This window comes from Xiphias gladius, chromosome 8, assembly GCF_016859285.1.
Source record: "Xiphias gladius isolate SHS-SW01 ecotype Sanya breed wild chromosome 8, ASM1685928v1, whole genome shotgun sequence".
Lineage (NCBI taxonomy): Eukaryota > Metazoa > Chordata > Actinopteri > Istiophoriformes > Xiphiidae > Xiphias > Xiphias gladius.
Genome location: NC_053407.1, coordinates 11,537,396 through 11,558,245, shown reverse-complemented (window position 1 = coordinate 11,558,245; position 20,850 = coordinate 11,537,396). Strand labels below are relative to the sequence as shown.

General features: G+C 42.5%; 1 protein-coding gene across 1 annotated transcript; it reads right to left on the bottom strand.

Annotated features, from left to right (window-relative positions):
• Positions 1-37: 37 nt before the first annotated feature.
• si:ch211-236l14.4 (SITS-binding protein) lies at positions 38-20,049 on the bottom strand. The gene is made up of 10 exons (XM_040133933.1): positions 19,579-20,049; positions 17,661-17,832; positions 7,778-7,985; positions 7,404-7,554; positions 4,385-4,582; positions 3,656-3,924; positions 3,439-3,575; positions 2,396-2,517; positions 403-582; positions 38-212 (listed from the first exon to the last, which is right to left on the bottom strand). The coding sequence occupies exons 1-10, from the start codon at positions 20,047-20,049 to the stop codon at positions 39-41; spliced, it is 2,082 nt and encodes a 693-aa protein (XP_039989867.1). The 3' UTR covers position 38.
• Between the last annotated feature and the right edge of the window lie 801 nt (positions 20,050-20,850).

The window sequence follows — 20,850 nt, the reverse complement described above, 5'->3', positions numbered from 1 at the left end:
AGGATAGGTCAGGTGACTCGGTGGATCATTCACATGACTCAGCTTCTCCGTAAGAAAACGGCCACCTCCTCCAGGGGCACCGGGTAGTCCTGTAGGAACGTCCCCCCATCGAACACCTGAGCGTTCCGGCTGTCCTGCCACTGGAAGCCCCCGTCAGGTAAATAAATATCCCTCTGCACTAGACCCTTCTCCACCACTGGTGCCACCAGGACCTGGAAACAGGCAACAACAAACACATGTAACGGTTTGGTAAAACAAACTCGGACGTCAGAGAGGTTGTACACTTAATTATCGAGACATCAGGTGACAGCCGGGGTTGATTCATACACTTTCGTTTGCCAAGTATATCGGATGCTGACAGAAGAAACTCAATCCCCTCCCATCAGAACGTCATTAAGTCACCTTGTCTCCGATGAGGAACTGGTCATCGATGGTGAAGGTCATGGGGTCACTGGGACTGAGCCACCACATCGGCCGGTAGATGGGGTTTCCCGTCATCCGCCACTCCTCTGCATACCTTTCTATCAGCGGGACCACATCCCTCTGGTGCTTTGTTATGTAGGTCTGAGTTACGTTTAGCACCTATAGGTCACAAATAGAGAGGAGACTTAAACAAAATGAGGATTACCGAAAAAATAACTAGGAGGGTAATCATCTATTTCAATGGTCCTGCCATAACAAGCGTTTGCTCATGAAGAATCTATGTAGGATAATTGTCTACTTTTTTGTGGAGCTGTAGATGCCGGAGCTTTGACCAATACCAAGACACATACTTTTTCAAAAAAATCTAAGAGCGACTTAGCAACTGAAACCGATGGGAAAAAAAAAATCCCTTTTCTAAACTAAATCATCTTCCACAAGGATTTCAGGACAAGAATAATACTGAAAATCAGGTCTGCTTTAGACATTTGTGCCATCTCTACACCCAGACATGCAGACAGAACTTAAGAGCAGCTCATTGTTGACTTAGTGAGTTTAACACCGTCAAAGTCTTTGTCCTGTCTCCCACTGGCCACGCTCTTTCAGCATTCCTGGAAGGGTCACATCCTTCTCAGTGTCCCATAACAAGAACAAAACTTTACCACATCTATAAAAAATGTATTTTTATGAGTTGGGAGTGAGAAAATTTGTAGGAATGGGCTTGACGTCACGGCCTGGGTTTGAGTGGATCTTTCTCTAATTGAGAAGCCAGGCATGCGTGTGGGTTTGAGGTTTTATTGCTATTTGATTCTCGTGCAGCCGCTGCTGTGACCTGTCCATAAAACAGAGCCATTTGTCACACGTAATGCAGCAGTCTATTCTCCTCCAAAATGTCTTCTCAGTCTCACTTCATCTGAGTTTATAAGTTAAAGGCCACGCAAGAGACCAAAATGGAAAACATTGCTGCTGTCAAACGTTTAGCTGTCCAAAAGGCCTATTTTAATCTTCGTCTCACAGCACAAGTCACAACCAATATATTTTAATGCCTCAGTCCTCTCCTGGAGGAAAAAAAAAGGCAGTCGATCACTCCCACTCTGTCACACTTGTCAATTACTCATGGAAATCTTAATTGCCACAATAAAGTATTTTTCCAAGACTTGTCCTCAAATTCATTATCATTCCTGCTGAAGTGGCTCTCTAGAGTGAGCCATAAATCTAGAGGAGGGATGGTAATTCAGAACAGATGGACTCTTAACCACAGGTGATGTTGGGAGGGGGCCAAACAATCCCTCCCATTGAGGGAAGAAGGGAAGGGCAGCAGAGGGGAAAAATAGCCTTTGCGGGCTTGAGAAGCATCAAGTGCTTTCCTGTGCAGTCGCCGGACTCTCTGAGACTGTGGGCATTGTTTTCCCGCCGTGCATGGTGAGCGATACGTTCCTGGTCTCCCGCGGAGAGGGACAGGGCTTAGTCCTGCCTCTCCTGCTGGGAGGGGAGAGCCAAGCCTGAGTTTTGATACATCAGGTCTCAGCCGACCTCATGCTCCTGTGGCTCACTGATATGGTGAGAACTTCTCAGCACTGATCCACAGAGCTGACGAGAGGCTGCTGTGTCACTAAACTCTTTCTCTCGTTCCTTTTTTCGGAAGTAATCTTAACTGCTGTGCGAGAAGACGGGATAATCTCCCATTCCCTTTGAGAACATCTAATTGGCAGCATTCACACATCTCTTCCCTTGATCTCTACACTGTAAATCTTCACAAGTAAAAATCTTGTTATCGAGTCTGGAGAAGAATGTGAAACTACTATGTTGTGGTTATTGTAATTACATCTTAATGTGGATGACGCAGCTGTCATGACAAGCACCCCAGTCTTAAAGTGGAAGAGAGCTTAAAAAAAGAGGGTTAAAGTGCGTTAATAGTAACTACATGAGGTGCTCTGACTGGTTTGTGAAGTGTTTGTGGTTCATGGTTGCATACCCGGTCCTCTCCACAGACCCAGGGGGGCGTGTGGAAGCTGATCACAGGGAGAAAGGCTGCAATTTCCAGCCAACGGATGAACAACTCCTCATCTGTGACCAGGTCTCCGGACAGAGAGCCACCTGTGGGGATAGAAACAGACGGGCAGAAAATATTATGGTACATTGGGCTGGTGCTCTTCCTCTAGCTAGTAGAGACTATCCAGGAAGAAAACAGGTTGTGTGAGCTGTGAGATTTGGGGAAGGTCCCAGTGAGTCCCTTTTGCTTTTGTTCTGTACTTACTATGATGTTTTAAGAGTGTACATTTCCCATGAGATGGCTCGATAAACAGTGAAATATAATGGTATACAGATTATCAAAGACTGGGATGATTCTTTAATTGTAATGTGTTTAAGTGTTTTTTCACTTTGTCTCAAAGGCCTGGGAAAGAAGACAAGATAGACTATTTAATCAGTATTATAAATACACGGTATAAACTTTATTTTCCAGTGGTTTGTACATTTTGCTGTTGTTGTTTGGCAGGTTTTCTTCAGTTTTGGCTTCTTTGTATTCTTGTTTGAAAATGTAAATGAGGCATTCTGGATCTTCCTTTTATTAATTAGTAAAAAATTGCTAACAAAAATTGCATAAATCCATTCATTCGTGCACTGAAACAACAAAATGGGGATTTAAGACAATGAGAAAGATCCTAGTACAATTCTCGTACCTACCATGTTTCATGTCGGTCTGACTGCAGTTATATCAGGCCATCTATTCTGTCTGTAAAACTGACAGCTCTCTGTTTTCTCCATTTCAAAGTAAATAGTTTTCAAGACAGACATCAGCTGTCTGTCTGGCTGTGAGCCGCCATCACAGGAATTTGGAATGTTACAGGAATACACTTAATTTTTTTTTTTTTGCCCAAAACTGGAACATCAGATGTGATCTTTGTCTGTCCTTCGTGAAAAAAAACTTTTTTTTTTTTTTTTTTTGTCTTCATGTAAGAGCAAAACTTTAACATAGTATTAGAAATGAGGGAAATGACCCATAGGCTGTGGTATTACCTACTGCATCAGGAATGAGGAAGTTGTATCCCAGCAGAGTATGGTGCAGCAGGGAGGGAATGATGCCCTTCAGCCCCATCGGGCTCCAATCGGACTGCAAGGGGGTCATCCTCACAAACAGTGGCTTGTGGCTCGACCTGAGATGCAAATAGAATCAGAATAAGAATGAGCATGACTTAAAAAGACGGGCGGATTGAGGGAGAAATCTCAATCTCACCGTGTCCCTGCTGTCATGATGGTAGAGTCTCCTATCCTTGTGGCCAGGTCAGCCAGCAGGCTGATGTACTTGTCTCCACCCAGAGCCTGTGGTGGCCGCAGGGCCTGCTCCTCAAACAGATTCCCCTCGCCCCCCTCCAGCATGATGTACTCCATCCCCAAGTGGGCCTGCAAGGATCCCACTCTGTCCAGGAACCAGCTCACCGCTCCTGGGTTGGTGATGTTCAGCTTTACACAGAACCTTCCTCGCCACTGACTCATCACAGGGACCTGAAGGAAAGAGGTAACTCGATTTAAATACGAGCGTGTTTTGCCCTACTATCATTTTATCTGTTGGTAATGAACTAATTCTTAACCACACTGCCACTCTGGTTGCATTGATTGATTTTCTGTATTAGGCCATGTTCACACTGCTCTGCCTTTTATAAAACTGCAAGGTGGATAGAAAGTGTCCCCTTTAGTAAAAGTTCTATTTGTGGTTTCTTTCTATACAGAGTATTCTCATAAGTTTTGGAAAATTCAATGTTTTAGACATGGAATATATTTGCTGTGAATGGACCAATCCGAATGTAAATTAAGTGGAATTTCTTACTTTATAGGAAGGTGAATCTTTACCACAGCAACAGCCGTAACGAAGTCAAAGAAACCTCAGCTCAATTTAAAAATGTTTGTACTGTGACCCCAGCTAACTGCTTTACACACTGATGAATGCACTCCAGTCCAGTCTCACCAGCTGTCCCTGAGGGGCTGAGGGGAGACTGAGCCAGTAGGCCTCGGTGCCGTCCGTGAGGGAGGTGTGGAACTGCGTGGTGTCCACGCCGAGGAAAGGGGACAGGGTGATGGAAATGTTAAGAAGCTTGACAAGTGGGAGGTCCCTGGTCAGTCTCTTGGACATCCCCCTTTTCCTGATGTTGAGGTAGTCATGGTCCTGCAGAGAGACAGAAAGATACACCGTGATATACCTACTTATTTTGCTATATAGTCTGGTAAGGTCAACACTGTACAGCCTCGTGTTGGCATTAGGGAAGCAGCCTCATACAAGCATCCTTTAACAATAATTGAATCAATAAATGTCTACATTATTATCTAAATAAATTACATTTAACAATATGGAACACTAATGGAACAATTCATTGTTCATAAATTAGTGTGACAAATAGCTTAATATTAGGTACAGTAACTCTATATTGACATTGATTCCTTCATGTGGGTGTACTGCTTTGTAAACTCGTAGCTCTGACAATATGACCTCTGTCAGAACCATGTAACACATATTATAATCCTCTGGTATTTACATGCTAATTTCAAACAGAGATTTTTAGATTACATAACTGTGGGACAAAACCTCTTAAGAATACAAAAGTTGACCCCTCAAGGTGAAGCTGCGGTGGGAAGAAAGGGTAGATTAGCACATATTATGTAATTTCTTAGAAGGTTTTTTTTTTTTTTGCCCCTGAGTGTTCACTTTGTTTCGTTTTTTTTCCTGAATTTGAATCTGACTTCAGAATAATTGTCAGATATACTTGAGACAAAGAAGACAGAAACTTGGGCTAGCTTCTGGTCTTTGTTTTTTTTTTTTTTTTTTACTTGGTTTGCAAAAAGCTACATTGTTTAGTGCCTCAGTAATATGTTCAGAAACCTGGCAAACTTATAATTAACCCAGATTTTCCAATGCCAGCAGGTCATTCCAAAATAATATGGAAACTGGAAAAGAAAGGTCATATTGTAACCGATAATTTATGAATACTTGTAAAACTGGAGTGAAAGAGAAGTCTTGTTTTTACAGAGAATCATTGTTGCCAGTCACACTTCTGTAGAGCTTTACACTTAATGGACAACTTCCATAAGTTTCCATGCAGCACTATTCGCTTGGCTGGTTCTTCATAGCAGCTACTGAGGGGAGCTGAATAATGTAGAGCCAACAATACTGGTGTTTAATATCTTTGATGCACCAGAAAACTTGAGATTGTGAGTAAGGGAAACTCTTGTTCACCAAATGGCATCCATCAACTGACATATGTTATTCCTCCTATTTTCTTCCCCTCTGTCTGTGCTTTAAAACCTACTGAGCTAACAATCGGAAAACATACTGTGAGCATTGTGAATGTATATGGTGCGATGCCCGAACTCGACCTCTCTGAGGGGCTGATTATGTGAAACTCCTCTGCCTCCTCTTCTGTTGCATGGTCCAGGTCAGATCACAGCATCAAGCTGGTGTCAGCATCACCCGCTCCAGTTAGTCTTGGCTGAGATCCCTTCGAATCTCAACACACCCAATTCTTCCCCATCCAACCGTCACCACACTCAGAGCAACCTGAGATGTGTTAGGAGAGGCTCTGTTTGTCTTCTCTAAGCTACATTTTTTTGGTAATTGAATATCACCAGGTATTGACTTAGATCCTCTTGACTGTAGTCCTAGTGATCTTGTTTCCAGGCAGTTTTCAACAATAACATTCAAGGAAAGTAACTGGATAAATGTGACACAGTAATAGAAGAGCAACCAGGCATTGCAAAGAATAGAAAAATATCACCTGCAGTTTTGTATTAAAAACACCCCAGATGTGATCCTAACCATAGTTAAATAAGTTTAGAGTAGATGTGCATGGTATATAACATTTACAAGCCTTAATGCATAATTCAAAAAGTGTCCTGCAGGTAGCGTGGTCTGCACTCTGAGAAACACATTTTTCAACATGAAGGCAACAGGCCCTAAACCATCTTTTTTCTACGTTGTGACATTTCATTGAACCTGTCCTCCCTCCTTCATTCCCCACCTGTCTCCAGCGCTCTGGAGAGCCACTCAAGAAAACTCTTTCATCTCTATCCCTGACCAGTGTTGAGCCTCTGACCAGTGAACCCTCGTCAGCCTCACAGCCCAGATGATTAAAGAGGGGGATTACAAGAGTCTGCAGCTACACGGTGCAAGAATTGGCCTAAGGCAGGGGGGATGAACAAAAAAACTTTCAGCAAATCAGAAATGCATTGTAGGAGGGGTTACTGTGCTGTAGTAAATGTTCATCTAGAACACTACTATGCAGACGTATAATAGAAAGTTAAACATTTCTTGGGGATAGAGCTGCTCGGAATGTACTGTACAAACATCCTCGTTAATTGACATTAACTTTAATGGGCTACATGGGTCACAGAACCATCGTGAAAGATAAAAAAAAATTTAAATTACAGATACAAAACTTTGGTCTTAAAGACCCTGAAAACCCATTTCCTCATTGATCCTTTACCTGTCAGCAATGGGGTCGTACACCTTTGCCATACTTGCAAGAGTTTTGGTTCTTTCACATGAGAAATGTACTGTATGTATTTATGTTTTTGTCCTTTCCTTTCTCATTGGTTTGAAGAAGGTGAGTACGCTCAGCTGGTAAAAGGTGATGGTGTGAATCTCTGAGCAGCAATCAGAGTTAAGCAACATTTGAATCAAAATCTGACAACAGTTGGTTGGTTGTTTTGTTTATGTTGGCTTCTTTGATTTATTACTCAGATGAGCACTATACTTCTTTCTTAGCTACCGCTGCACTGTCTTCACTGGTCTTCAGTCTGATATTGGACACAGAAACTATGGTCCTTCAGCTCTGCATTGTTAAGATTTCACTCATGTAATCTTTTCGGTCTCCAGAGAAGTTTTGACTTTGAAAAATATGAGCGTAACTAAAACTCCAATCTCCAAAAGACTTTGACGCTATAAAGATATGACATCCATTTTTTCAGCACAACAGGCGGTGAGGGACACATACCATATCAGAGAGGAGGGTGGTGGAATGTTCATTGAGGCTGATGACTCCCTCCCCCAGCTGGTGTCTCCTCAGACGATTAGAGAAGATCCTCAGCTCCCTCTCCACCTTCGGGCCCGAATCCACGTTGGTAAGCAGCTTCCAGAACGGCAGCCTATAAAACACACAGAGGGATCATACAGGACTTGCTGCTCTGAGGAACTTGGACGAATTTTAGTTTCCAACCCTCTAAATAGCCACAAACTTTGAGTCAGTGCTCACAGATGCATCACTGCTTGACTTATTGGTATTAGCAAAATCCCAGAATCCCCCTTCTGGCAAAGAAAGGAAGCCAGGAACTTCTCATCTCCTCTAATCTTAATCTAAAATGAACTAACCACATTGCTTTCAAGTTGGGCAGCTCCCTGCTGGGCTGGGAGAGTTGTTGCATGGCTTCCTGGTGAGCAGCTTTCACATTGTGGGCCACACACACAGTGTACTGTAGAGGGAGACGCTCCATACTGGGCAGTGACTGCAGGCAGAACTGCTGTCTGCTGTCCACCCCGAGCTGCAGGGGGATATCAGGATTTACAAGAACTGCAACACCTGTATCGTAGGAAGAAGACAGGACATGTCAGGTAAGTTCACTTCAAACAGATATAAGGTGGGCCTTGATGTAAAGCAGTGTTACTGAGACTGGTATGAGTGTGACGGATGGAGTGTTGTGGGAGGTAGAGTGTAGACCGTGTCAGCTGATATTGCTCCACTCAGATGTGAGAAAAACACTCCTTAGAATGAGATATAAGCAGTATGAGGCTGGAGGAGTTTAGGTAGGTTACACTGCACACCAATGAGAGAAGGGTTGCGTAGCTGGTATATATAGTGAAAATTATTTCGATCTTGAAGATGAATATTTGTTTTCATTTCTTTTGTTTTTTTCTTCTAGATTTGCCCCCCAAGATTAACCTTGATGTTTCTGTTTTATGCTGTCTAATTCTCATTCTGTGACAAGACCAGCAATAGAACCGAGAGGAACACCCGAGATTAACTCTAGCAAAAACTTTCAGCAATGGGAATCCCTGCATTTCTCTCATACTATATGAGGCTGTGTTTCAGAGGCTGTGTGAAATGATAAGTTTATGGGAAGCAGATAATTGTGTCCGCAGATGTAGCTGCCCTGCAAGGAATGCCTCTTCCCTCTCATGTTACCCCAACCCCCTACCCTCACCACTTCTCACCCGTCCTAACTCCCACCTTCTCCCTCCCAACTTTAACTACCTTCCTGTCCACTCCTCTCCATCTGCTATGCAGTGGGTCTGTCCCATCTCAGCCCAGCAGAACCAAGCCAACAAATCGATCGGAGCCTTCAACCCAGACTCCAACCCCGGGCCCCTTGCTTGAGTTTTTGCACAATCTGCTCAAAGCAGCCAAACTAGGATTTGGGATTTTGAGTTGATCAATGAACAGATTAGGGTACGAAAACTGCTTCCAAAGCAAGCAGACAGTCTGAGAACCCTGAGCTGAGAGCTTGGCTCACTTCAGTCACCATCTCTAGTTTCAATGGGCTTACTGTTCTCATGCAGACAGGGACCAGGAGCAGGCAGGATACTCATGTACCAATTTATAATCAGATTAATAGTTTCAGAGATCCGTATTAAAGTACTGCATAAAGCCTAGTGAAGAGCCTTCAACCTCAGGGTATTTCTCACGTGTTTGCAACGGATAATGTCAAAGAGATACTGGTAACACCTCAGCTGCCTCTCACATGGTATTAGGTCACCATCCGACTGCTTGTTGTAGGTTCATAAATGGTAGATAAATTGGAGATTTTTGCCTGAAAATGTTGTTTTATGTTTTAACCGCAAATGGTTAAAATGAATTTTTAGTAAAGCAAAGGCGCTGTGAAACTGTGCACGTCAATACTGTGAATATACAGTGGAGTAGAGAGTGGGGCAGAGGAGAAAATGTTATAGCTTTATGGAAGGATGGGAGTGGAATGCAGGCAGTGGAAATAGAGGCGACCAGAGTACACCAGACACCGAGCAGCCTTTTAGAATGATGTGCAGATACAGCAGGCTGCAAACAGTGTGTTTCACCGAAGAGTTTAAGTTCGCAGGCATTACTTCTTGACTGATACAGTATTTAATTTTTATGGGAAATGACACTGCAGTGCCTCAAGGAAAGGGGACAGTCTGGTCAGAAACAGCAATACTTTTTATTCCATCTTTGACTAAACATGCTGATTTGAATGTTAGATATAATAAATCCCGTTTCATGGTTTTATAGTGTAAAGCTCTACTCAAAGTACTTTGCATATACCCCTATGTATTTTTCGAATGGGGGGACTCCTGATCCAAACTGAACTTCTAACCCTGGTTATATAAGTGCATTGCTCTGTACGCCACAGACACACATCTCTGCCTGAATAGTATCTCTGGATGCATATACCAGACAGGAGCAGGAATCAATAAGTGTTATTTAAAGAAAGTGAAGCAGGTTTGAGTTACAGCCAAGGTGGGGAGCCCAAGGAGTTCGAGGGGAAGTGAGGGGGGACCCTATTTTTAGCACCATTCCTTAAACACTCCGAGCTTCCCCCGAAATATTTTCCACTAGCTCTCAAAAGTGAAATTATATGCCTTACTAACCATATCCGCTCACCTTCAAAACAGCAGATATGCAATGGTAAAAATGAATTAAGTTTATATGGCAGATTTGAATGATTAGACACACACAAGCTTCAGTTTTACAGCTGAGTCAACACACTAATCAAGTAATGTCGGATCGCCTGTTTATACGCATGCAAACGTGTGTATTCTCACACACATTCACACACTCTTTCTCTAATGGGAAACTGTAGACTTCCAAGAAAAACAGAGTAGGACTTATTGGACCATAAACGTTCTGCACTTCCTCTTGCTCAGTCTGAGCTGCACGTTTGGAGGTGGTAGCGGAGGTGACCCTGTGCACCTTCTGAGGGGTCAGGAAGGTTTTAATGTGGCGGCTAGGCCTTCAGAGAGTGGCTGGTCTGGAGGAAAACCCTGCCTCCTGACTCCCTGCTGCTGTGGACCAGATGGGCTGCACTCTTTTACCTGTCAAATTTATACTGTTATTTATGACACCTGTGCACGCTTACAGACCTGACTGGGATTATAAAAATGTGCATTGAAATGTTAACTGTGTTTGTGCGTGTGTGCGTGCAACTGTGTTTGTGTGTGTGTGTGTGTGTGTGTGTGTGTGTGTGTGTGTGTGTGTGTGTGTGTGTGTGTGTGTGTGTGTGTTCAGGCATGTATTTCCTTAACAATGGAAACTTCGTTTCTGTGCCCAACCTCAAGAAATTGATGGCCACAAAACTGGGATCTTGCCATGCTAGTAAATTTCCAATCCCACTTATTGAAAAAACAATGAAACACTAAAGAGTCTTTCTCTGCTCTAGTCCTGCCATCAATCCGTTTTATTGTTTCAAGTGTGAGACGCTGTGTTCTGTACAAATATCACAAGTAAAAATGTGTCCTTCTGACTATCAGTAGATCAGAAGATAAGAACCCACATTCAAATACTTTGATGTAATGTAAACTTATTCTCTTTTCCTTTTCTTTTACTTCAGTCTCGGCTGGTAAAGTTGGCATACCGTTAAAGTAGTTCAGCACTAATGTTTCAGTTTGAGTCCTGTAAAGAAATGCTCACTGAAACAGGTCCTTTGCAAGAGGTAGTTCGGTATTCAAGAAAGAAAACAAAACAGATCAGCGCAAGCAGAGACTGATTATGTCTTGTGTTTACGGAAACTGACACATACTGTAATACATTAGTGGACAGAAGCTGTTTTATCAGTCCTTAATTTAAATAGTCTAAAAGTCTTAAAAGTTTTAGGTAGGATACTGACTGTGGAAAATACTGTCAGATGATTTTCACACAGTAGCGCTCTCATACAGGAGATGACAGCCTGCTTTTAACAAAGCTTTAGTTGGCTAAGTGAGTCATTCTTAAAGTGTTCCATCTCTTACTTGTCCGGGAGAGTCAAGGTTTCGGGGCAGCTGCCCAGGACCTCCTGGTGACCCATTGAGTAACACCGGGGAATGTCTTGGGGCGGCTTGTTTTTCCTTCTAAATGCAAGCTGAATATCTCGAGCATTGATTTCTCTGTACGTGTGAGTCGGTGATCTTGGTTTAGCATGAAAACAGAGCGCATGCGTAAAAAAATGTAGAACCAGAGGCTATTCAGAACATTAAAAGAAAATAACTAGAAGACAACAAGCTATTGTCTGTTATTATTTGGTACTGTAAGTAACAGCAAAAACTGCTTCTTTTCCGTGGATGTTCTGTACACAGGTTGTTGGGCAACAGTAAAAATTTGGACTATTATCCCTATCTGTGTGTTGCGCTTGGCTGGTTCCCTCCATGAGACCAACAACAAAAGGGCAGGAGCAGTAAAGTATCAGGTCTTTGGTTCCCACATGGAAAATCTGAGTCAGAGATAGAAATAAAGAAAAAGGAGTGAGAGATAGTGAGGCGAAGAGGAGAAAAAAAAAAAACACATGCTAAAATGAAAGGTGGAGAGACCATGGAACTAAAGAGAGAGAAAAAGAGGTAATGTGTAGGCACATATGGACACATACAGTATACAGAGTACCTGTGCATGTGTGTGTGGGAGGTGGTCTAATAACTTAAGGTCCTGTGAGTCTTGCAGAAATTATATCCGATTCTAATCTCTGTTACTCACTTTATAAAGGCTAGCATGGGAAAAAAAAGTAGACATGAAGAGAGAGCAGATAAATGATGTGAAAGTCATAGCTATCACACTCTCGCTGAAAAGAAACAGGATCCCTCTGAGCCCTTATTTGTAATGACGAGTTGGGGAAGCTTTGATGAGAGCCAACTTATCCGTCTGATGTAGGCGAACAGTATCTGCACGTAGACAGCGGAAGATGGAGTATGACTAATGTTTATATCAAAAAAATAAGTGAACTGATAAAACTATATTTGAGGGTAAAAAAAAAGGCTGGCGGCAATATCCGAAATAGGATGATACAGAAACTGATATAAGCATTCAAATTAATAAAATCATATGAGTGTGGATGAATTAAATGTATACAAATAAATTATATGTTCTTCTTCATGTGCTTAATTTATTTGGTTATTTTGCTTACAAATGTCAAATTGCTGACTTCATTTAATAATTTTAATTGTATATGTTATTTCTAATCTCTGCATTAAAAAAAAAAATCTCATGTGCCTGCTTACATTTTTATGAATTAATGGCAATAATGTTCTGATTCCCACACTGACAATTTTGTTATCATTATGTTTTCATGTACTGTAATAATGACAATAAAATAAAGATATGGCTGAAATGTAAGTGTGGCTAGAGGATCTGACATTTCCTTAACCGCCGATTAAGGGAAAGTTTTGAATGTCTTGTAAATAGCAGGTAAAGCTGTGTTATGAATACTTGACAGCAAAGTATTCTGCCTGAACAAAAAAGTATCCATGCAAGGATTTTAGCTCTGGTACTATAGCTATAAGAAATCCATGCCTAAAGCGGAATAAAAATGTCATTATAATGCTACTAAACAACTAAATCTTTTTTTTTTTGTATTCTAGTGTAATAAATTGTGAATTTAAATATACTCATTACAAATAGATAAATAAAATAATTTGCAGCTGTGATTTGCAAGCATAAAGAAAACTCTTAAAGAGTAACAGTAAAAAGTAGATCTCTCTTTATATATAACATTTCTAATTTTATTTATTTTTATCTTTTTTTAACACAGGAAAGTTTATTTCAGATACTGGCCCTTAATGGACACTGTAGAGCAGTAATGATGGCATCTATGTGAATTATCAAAGTTTGCCACTAGTGCAGCTTTAGCTCATTTCATTTATTGTTTTAGTACATGGACACAGACAATTCCTGCCAGATACTGTTTGTGTGTTTTGTCCAGCCAGCACATGATGCGGATTCGTGTCATGCGATTTGACCATGTGCAGTAATTCTTTTCCAAATTATAGGTGTCTACATTTCGACAGTTTATCCGACACGATTTCTGCTTACATTTGCTGACTTAAACACCGTGTAAAATTGTATCCTCAGGATCTCGGGATGAGTAAATGTAGGGATAAGCCCTTAAAGCTTTGGGACAGAGTCTCCTCTTATATTTTTAATGCAGGATGTGGCTTCAGTGATATCTAATCTGTCCTTAGAAGCCCAGTTGTTTTTGTATGGATAAAGACAGGTGGGGCTATGACAAGTTCCTCCAGTTGGCAACACTCTCAAATGTCACTCTACTGCATGGTTGCGTATATCCTCTCTCCTGTCTCTGTGCTTTACTTTTCTCGTCTTCTATACTTTGCTACTCGTTGTGTTTTGTCTTTATTCTCCGTAATAGCAACTCTTAGTGTATAGTATATTGTCTTTTGTTGGTTCTGTTGCTCTATGTTTTAGTGTCTGTCTTGCTCTTTAAGCGTCTCCAGGAGTCCCCTGAGGTTAGTAACATCAGTCGCAGCTCCATATTCCTCACCACATTTATAATGTGCCCTTATGACTAACTAGAGCCAGTGAAGACAGGTCCCATGCACACACCACGCCTCACATGTACAACAGAAATATCGGTGACGGTCAGTGGGTTCACACAGCTGTGAAACCTAATATTTAATTGAATAAAATTGAATTGAAGAGAAATATGTTTGTTTCCCCAAAAGCAGATTCAGGAAAAAAGGCGGGATCATAGCTCTGATGAAGACTTTATGCCGAAACGCAGATTTGTCAGCCCATTACTTATGAATAAAATTGACCAAAATGATCAAGAGATGTGGTGACTCTTTTACTTTTTTATTACCACTGGAGTGCTGCCTTTCCTCAATCTGTTTTGGGGAAAACAAAGATGCTGCAGTTCTTTTATTCCCAACTGAAACTCAGTGCAGGAGAAGTGCACCGGCTTTCACTTAACTCATAACTCATGAGAGTGAAACTGTGAGTTCAGCGGGAGCGTCACAAAAAACTTTGCACGACTCGCGCAAAGCACGGCCTTTGTGTTACAAGTGCAGCGTGTGCAGTACACACAGAGCACACTTTCATTTTGTTTGTGACTGCAGTCACGTAGTGCACCTGCAGCTAACTGGGAAATGGCGTGAAATCATAATTATGCATTACAATTGGGTTAGTTAGGGTCCAGCATGAAACATGGTCAACAGCACCAGCTCCTCTCAGCACAAAAAGCAGCGATGTTCGAACCATGATGTGCTGAGAGCTGGTGTGGAGGTCAAAGCAGCTTTTCTTAGGAGGAAGCTGCTAGTATTGACTGAGAGGTATAGAGTTGTAAATGCTAATATACAGTGAATATTTTAAGTTGAATTCACTTTTGTAGACATATTGAAAGTCCAGTCGCTGTGTTTTCTGTGTAATTTTACATGGAAATGATTACATTAAAAAAAAGGCATTACATTACAAAAACCTTACATTACAAAAAGGATGTTGCCTTTATTTTACATACTGTAATTGATTTTTGGAGCTGCTTTCAATCACATATGGTTGGTTTACATTCAAAAATAATAACACTTCGCTGCCAAAACTAGGAACGAATCAATGATCTAATTAAGCCTTCACACGGATGCATACAGTCACAATTTCCCATATTGATCTTGTTTACTATCCACACGTAACTGTGGATTTTTTTCTACATAAAAGCTGCTATAATTGTTTCCTGTCCCACCACTATTAACCACAACAGTATCGCAGTCATGACTCTACCACATCATGCCGTTCATCTCAGCCGCAGTCATACTGCAATTTAAAATGATGTATTAGGTACTACTTTTGTCAGAGCTGTTGGAAAGAAGACGATGGCAAATGCAGCCACGTTTGCATAATATTAGAACTACAAAACTAGTCTGATGTGCACATGGGCACAGATGCCTGTGTTGCCTGTGTTGCCATTGTGCTGCTTGTACAGGATTTCATCTACGGTTTATTCAAGGTAACCAGTGGATCTCACGTGCGTAATTGCAATGTGCATTAGACAAAAAAGGGACTGCAGATGGAACATGAACCTACTCCTGGATTGAGGGGATCAGTCAACATCACAAAGCGAGCTGTTGTGAATGCCGGTAAGAATCGGAGAGAAGTAGTTACTCTGCCATACAGGCATTATTGACATGATTAGGTTTCAACTGTATTCTTGTTTAACATCCAGATGTGTCTACCAGTCAAAGAATGCATAATGAAAGTGTGTGTGTGTGTGTGTGTGTGTGTGTGTGTGTGTGTGTGTGTGTGTGTGTGTGTGTGTGTGTGTGTGTGTGTGTGTGTGTGTGTGTCTAGGTGTGTGTGTGTGTGTGTGTGTGTGCCTACGTGGAGGGCGGAAGGAGGAAAAACCTTCACTGCAGTTTAAGAAAATATCACTTTGTCATCTGCAACGTAGTCTACGAGTCTGATTGTTAAACTCTGGTAGTGGTCCGGTGATATAAATGTTAGTATGGAGAGTCTCGCTTTACCACGCAGACATCAGTGTGACTGTATATGTGAGAAAATGGGGCAAACACATGAACATTAGGCTCCAGGTTGTGCTCTGTGGGATGGAAGACTTGTGCACGTGAGGATCCCAAGAACCCACGTGCACCTTGTGAAGTTGTGAAATGTTATGAAACAGGACATAATCTTGACACATTTGTCAAATTCGAGGTGCGACAGCTTAAACATTGTTAGATCTCTTTTATTTTTGAACTCATCAGCTGTTTGCATGAAGGAAGAATGAGACACAACGCAAATCTCCCCTTTCCAAATTCATCTAAATATTTTTCTATAATAATTTACGCTGATCAATAGGAAAGTAGCCCTGTACTATTTTCAAGACCTCCTCAGCTGTGAAAAATGATTCTCTGCTGTCAAATGTGCACATTATGTAAATCTAAGAGCCAAACAAAAACACTCTTGATCTTAAAAGCAAGATATCGTGTCAAATACACCTTTATATACCTTTCAATTGGCATTGTTGTCATTGGTGAGCATCAGTTTGCTTTGTTTGGGGCTATGTACAATATGTGTGTGTGAGCGGTTACTTGGCAACATTGAAACAGTTGTTCTCATTGGGATCTCATCTCATCTGTGTTTTTCTTTTTTCTCCGTGCAAAGCTAAACAGAGATACAAAGGGTTACAGGGTCCTGATAATTACTGCTGTGCTCTCACAAGGTGGAAAAGGGATTTGAGTCATGTGACTCTCGTCGTTGAGCCTGCCACTGTGTTACATAAGATCCCAAAATGTGTATGGGTGTATGTGGGCATGCATGTGCACATTTGTTTCCCTCGGTGTGTGGATGAACGTGTGTGAGGCTACTGGTAACAATCACTGAAGTCATAACAGATAGTTGTATCACCTCAGTGTGTTGATGATTCTTCAACACACTGACAGACAAACACATTCAATATACGTGTTCTAGTGTGTATTGTGCAACTTCTTGCGTTTCTCCTTGTGGTGTTTCGAGGTCTGATTAAAATAATAACATTATATTTATATCAAAATCTTTCAAGAACAAAGACTGGTTAGTTTGAGCAGCAGTCCAGTGAGCAAACGCCACACAGAGGCAGCTTGAGAGGCCAGAGTCCCTGAGGTTAATGCTATACCAGCTACCACACAAGCACACACACACCACAAACGTTCCTCATCAGTCACATTAACCATTCACATCCGCCAGTGGTCCCTTCCTCCCCCCTTTGCCCCCAGGATAAAATCTAACACCCCCAAAAATAACTTGGTGAGTTATAAGAGTCAGCAGGGCCCTGATCCAACCTGCCCTTTTAATAGAAACAAAAGGCAATTACCCCGGTATCCCTAAGAGTTAATTTAAGATGCTCAAGGTGGTTTGTGTCCCTTTGTAGTTTAATCTCTAAATTAATAAACGGAGATGCCGCAGACAGTATTGTGTTACACTCTATTCGTGGGCCTATCCAGTCAGTGGTTTGTCTTTTGGAGATGTCGGACCATTTTTCCTCAGCTCAAACACAAACAAACACGTCCAAGAGCGGTGGGTTGGTTCGGGTGGGGTAGGGGGGCAGTAAGAAAACACAACAACATCCACTGGGCTTCCCTCTTCCCTGGGATTCACGCCACACATCGTATACCCGCTGATGTGGGCTCAGATTTCCCGAGCCCTTGTGCCAACCCCGCACCGACGTGGAAGTGTGGGAAAGATTGCTGACCCCGTGTCACTTTAAAGACCAGAAAAAAAGTATTTTTCTCGAGGTAACAGACCTAAAGCGCTCGACGTGAATCTTATCTACCTCTGACCTCTCACCTGATGAGCCCAGGAAGTAGCGCTCCAGGGCAGAGCCGTAGCCTGAGGGGTTGTCCCTCAGATCACTGACGATGAAGGGCTGCATGGTGGCGTTCTGATCGTTGATGGGCCACGTCTGACCCCGGACGCTGGCTCCGCCGTACCAGGACACGTTGGCCATGGAGAAGCAGTCCTGAAAGGATTCGCGCATGCACACACGCACACACAACACAGCATAAGAAAGACACATGAGGAAAGGAAAGAGGTCGAAAAGGGTTTACATTCATGAAGACGGACTGAAGAGTGAAACAGAAAGTGAACACATGAAACGTGTGATGAGGAGACTTCACTGGAAAAAGGAAATATATATAAAAAAAATTGAGTGGTAGAGTTGACATTTAAAAGAACCACATTAGACAGCAGAGGGTAGAAGAAAATGCAAGTTTCATTTGTTTCGTTTTTTTTTCTTTTTTTTTCTCCCCTTACATTCGACAGCCTCGAACACACATCTAAAGCACCACCAACGTTTATTGAAATTTCGAGTTTGTAAGAGCACTCTTAAAAGGAAGCGGTTAATGTAAATGCTATTTATTGGGGGCAATAAGGTGCATATTGACTTTAATTTAAAAGTTTCCAATGCCACCACATCGTGTAGCTGATGTCTTGGAGTATGGATGAATCTAATCTTTGACATTCACCGTGAATTACTGTTACTTTAGTGCAGAAATCCAGGGCGCAGCGCGGTATGTGATGGCTGGTAAATGAGACTGTCTCAGAAAGCGTGGCACGCAGAAGGGATTGAATGACAGAGTGTTTTCTTAGAGAAAGCTTGTCCTTCCTCAAAGCGTCTTTACGCGTGTTGGGGGGGGGGGGTGCGCAAACCGGTGGCTCATGTAATTCATGTCAGCAAATCCGAGTTCCAAAACAGGTGCCAAGAGGTCACCTGAGAGGCACCGGGCAGGATTTTGGAAAGTAGAAAAAAAATAAAGGCGACTTCAGTTTGGAAAGATTTTCTGTGAGTAGCCGCGCCACATGACAGGGAGTTATGGCGAGGAATGTTCCAGTGGGGACAGATTAACCTCCCCAAACATCCCAATGGTTAAATGCCTTTGATAATTAAGAGACTGGGGGGGGGTACAGTAAGTACTGTGCACGTAAAAAAGCACATCAACAGTGACGAAGCAGATTTAACAATGTATTTCGTTCTGTGCAGTTAAATCACGGGCTGTAAAAAGGGGGACGGGGTGAGGGAATCACGCCAACTGTTTTTGTCTGCAACTTAATCTAAGTCACAGAAATATACATTTTAAATTACAGAAAGATAAAGTTGTAACTTAATTGGAATTACAGACAAACATGACTAGGTTATTGTTTCATACAATTTAATGGTGGCAGAAGTTGAAGAAACTGAATTTCAAAACGACAAATCAAATAAAAAAAAGAAAATGACGAAAACTAGATATAAAGTTCAATACGGTTTTTAATCCCAATCGAACAAGCCATGTTGCGTATGGCATTGTGTACAACACGCCTGCTGCAAAGATTCCTGTTTTCAAGCCACTTATTTACTTTCCACACTACTTGTTTTGAATGTTGTGCCTTAACATTTTTTATATAAACATGTGGTGTTTGAAATCATTTGTCACCAATATAAAACAACACACAGGACTTATTGTAATTGATTAGAATGATTAAGAAAAAGCGATTGACGTTGTTTTTGCACATTTTAAATGGGAACCGGGGCCTGCTGAATGCAACATTTGGCCAAATAGAGGTTTGATATTGTGCAGCAATCTCGCAACAGCCATGCACAATCACGCGCCGGGGAACTCTCAGTAAAACGTTACATTTTGCGTAAAGATGTCATCTTCGTAAGACTCCGGCCGTGTTTTGGTGAGGTGCGGGCTGTCTCTTGGGTGCACACAGAGAGGAACCCTACCTTCAGCTCCACATGACAGTGCACCGGCGCCCAGGTCATGCTGTAGCACTCCGTCTCCGTCTGCTCATTCACTTCCAGGGAGATCTTCACCTCGGCCACCGAGTCCCAAGTGTAGCAGAACTCCGTTTTATTCAGCCAGCACAGGTTCCTCACGAAGGGCACTTCGATGTCGGGGTTCCCCACGTTCCCGACATCTATCTCCAAATAGGTCTTGTCCTCCGTCAGGGTCTGTATGACCAGCGAGTGGGTTCGTCTCTCCCAGATCAGTCCGCTAAAAGTCCCCTTGAGGATCCAGTTCTTGTTGGGCTGGTCCACTACTTGCCAGTATATGATCCCGATGGTCATCACGAAGAAGACGGCCACCCCGAGACAGGCGATAGCTCCTTTCCAGGTCTCGTTCATCTCCTTCAGTCCCGTGTCCCATGTTACCTCTGGAATGGGGCTAGGGTTCCTATTTCGAGCGTGGGGCATGTTGTTTTTGAGATCAGCGAAGAATCAAACACAAAAATTGCTGCAGAAATCTCTGTGCGTCAAAAATCTCTGTTGCTTCATCATGTCATGGTGTTTTCAGTGAGGCTACAGGGTAAACCAGCCTACTTTTTTTTTTTTTTTATCTTTACACCGTTTACACTGTTGGGGTTTTTTTTTTTTTTGCGCAACTGTGCCAGCAACAGAGACCTGTCATGTGAAGAAAGCTGTGAGAAAAAAAAAAATCCCAGCGGGAATATAAAACAGTATGAATGAATAATTGACTTACCACATACTGCGGCTGTTTTAAAAGAGTTGGGTTTGTAAATTGCATTGGCTGCAGTGAGCTCGTGAGCAGCCCCAAGCCGGGTTTGGCAGCAGTGCCTACGAATAGCTCCTAAGACGGTGTCTTGCTTGCCCTGCACTTTCTGACGTAACGCCGGGTTGTTTCTTCAGAGGAAAGGTAGAGAGAGGGAAATGGGGGATCGGGAAGGTTTGGCAGAGTCTCGGAGCTGCCCGCCGGTGCGAGCAGGCCACGGGCAGCCTGGAAGGGAGGGACCCCCATGCGTGCTCGTCAACTCTCCGTGCGCTCTCCGTGCGTAAAGACTGTGGAGACATGTCATCCGGTGGTTTGGTAGATGGTGAGGGGCGTCAATTGGGCATGAAAGGTCGGGAGACGTGCCGTGCCTTATCCAATTTGATCTTGTGGTGTTTAACATGTTGGTGGAGAGCCGAGAGAGATGTCCGAAACTGTTTTCAAAAACACAAGTCCAAAGGGGTTTAGCAGTCGAATATCTCAGACCA

Excerpts from the sequence above, each read along its gene's own strand:
- si:ch211-236l14.4 (XM_040133933.1), bottom strand. The coding sequence starts at position 20,049 with ATGCCCCACGCTCGAAATAGGAACCCTAGCCCCATTCCAGAGGTAACA. Across the intron at positions 2,518-3,438 it reads CCTCATTCCTGATGCAGTAG|GTGGCTCTCTGTCCGGAGAC; the intron begins GTAATACCACAG and ends CTATCCCCACAG. Across the intron at positions 583-2,395 it reads GGGTCTGTGGAGAGGACCGG|GTGCTAAACGTAACTCAGAC; the intron begins GTATGCAACCAT and ends TGTGACCTATAG.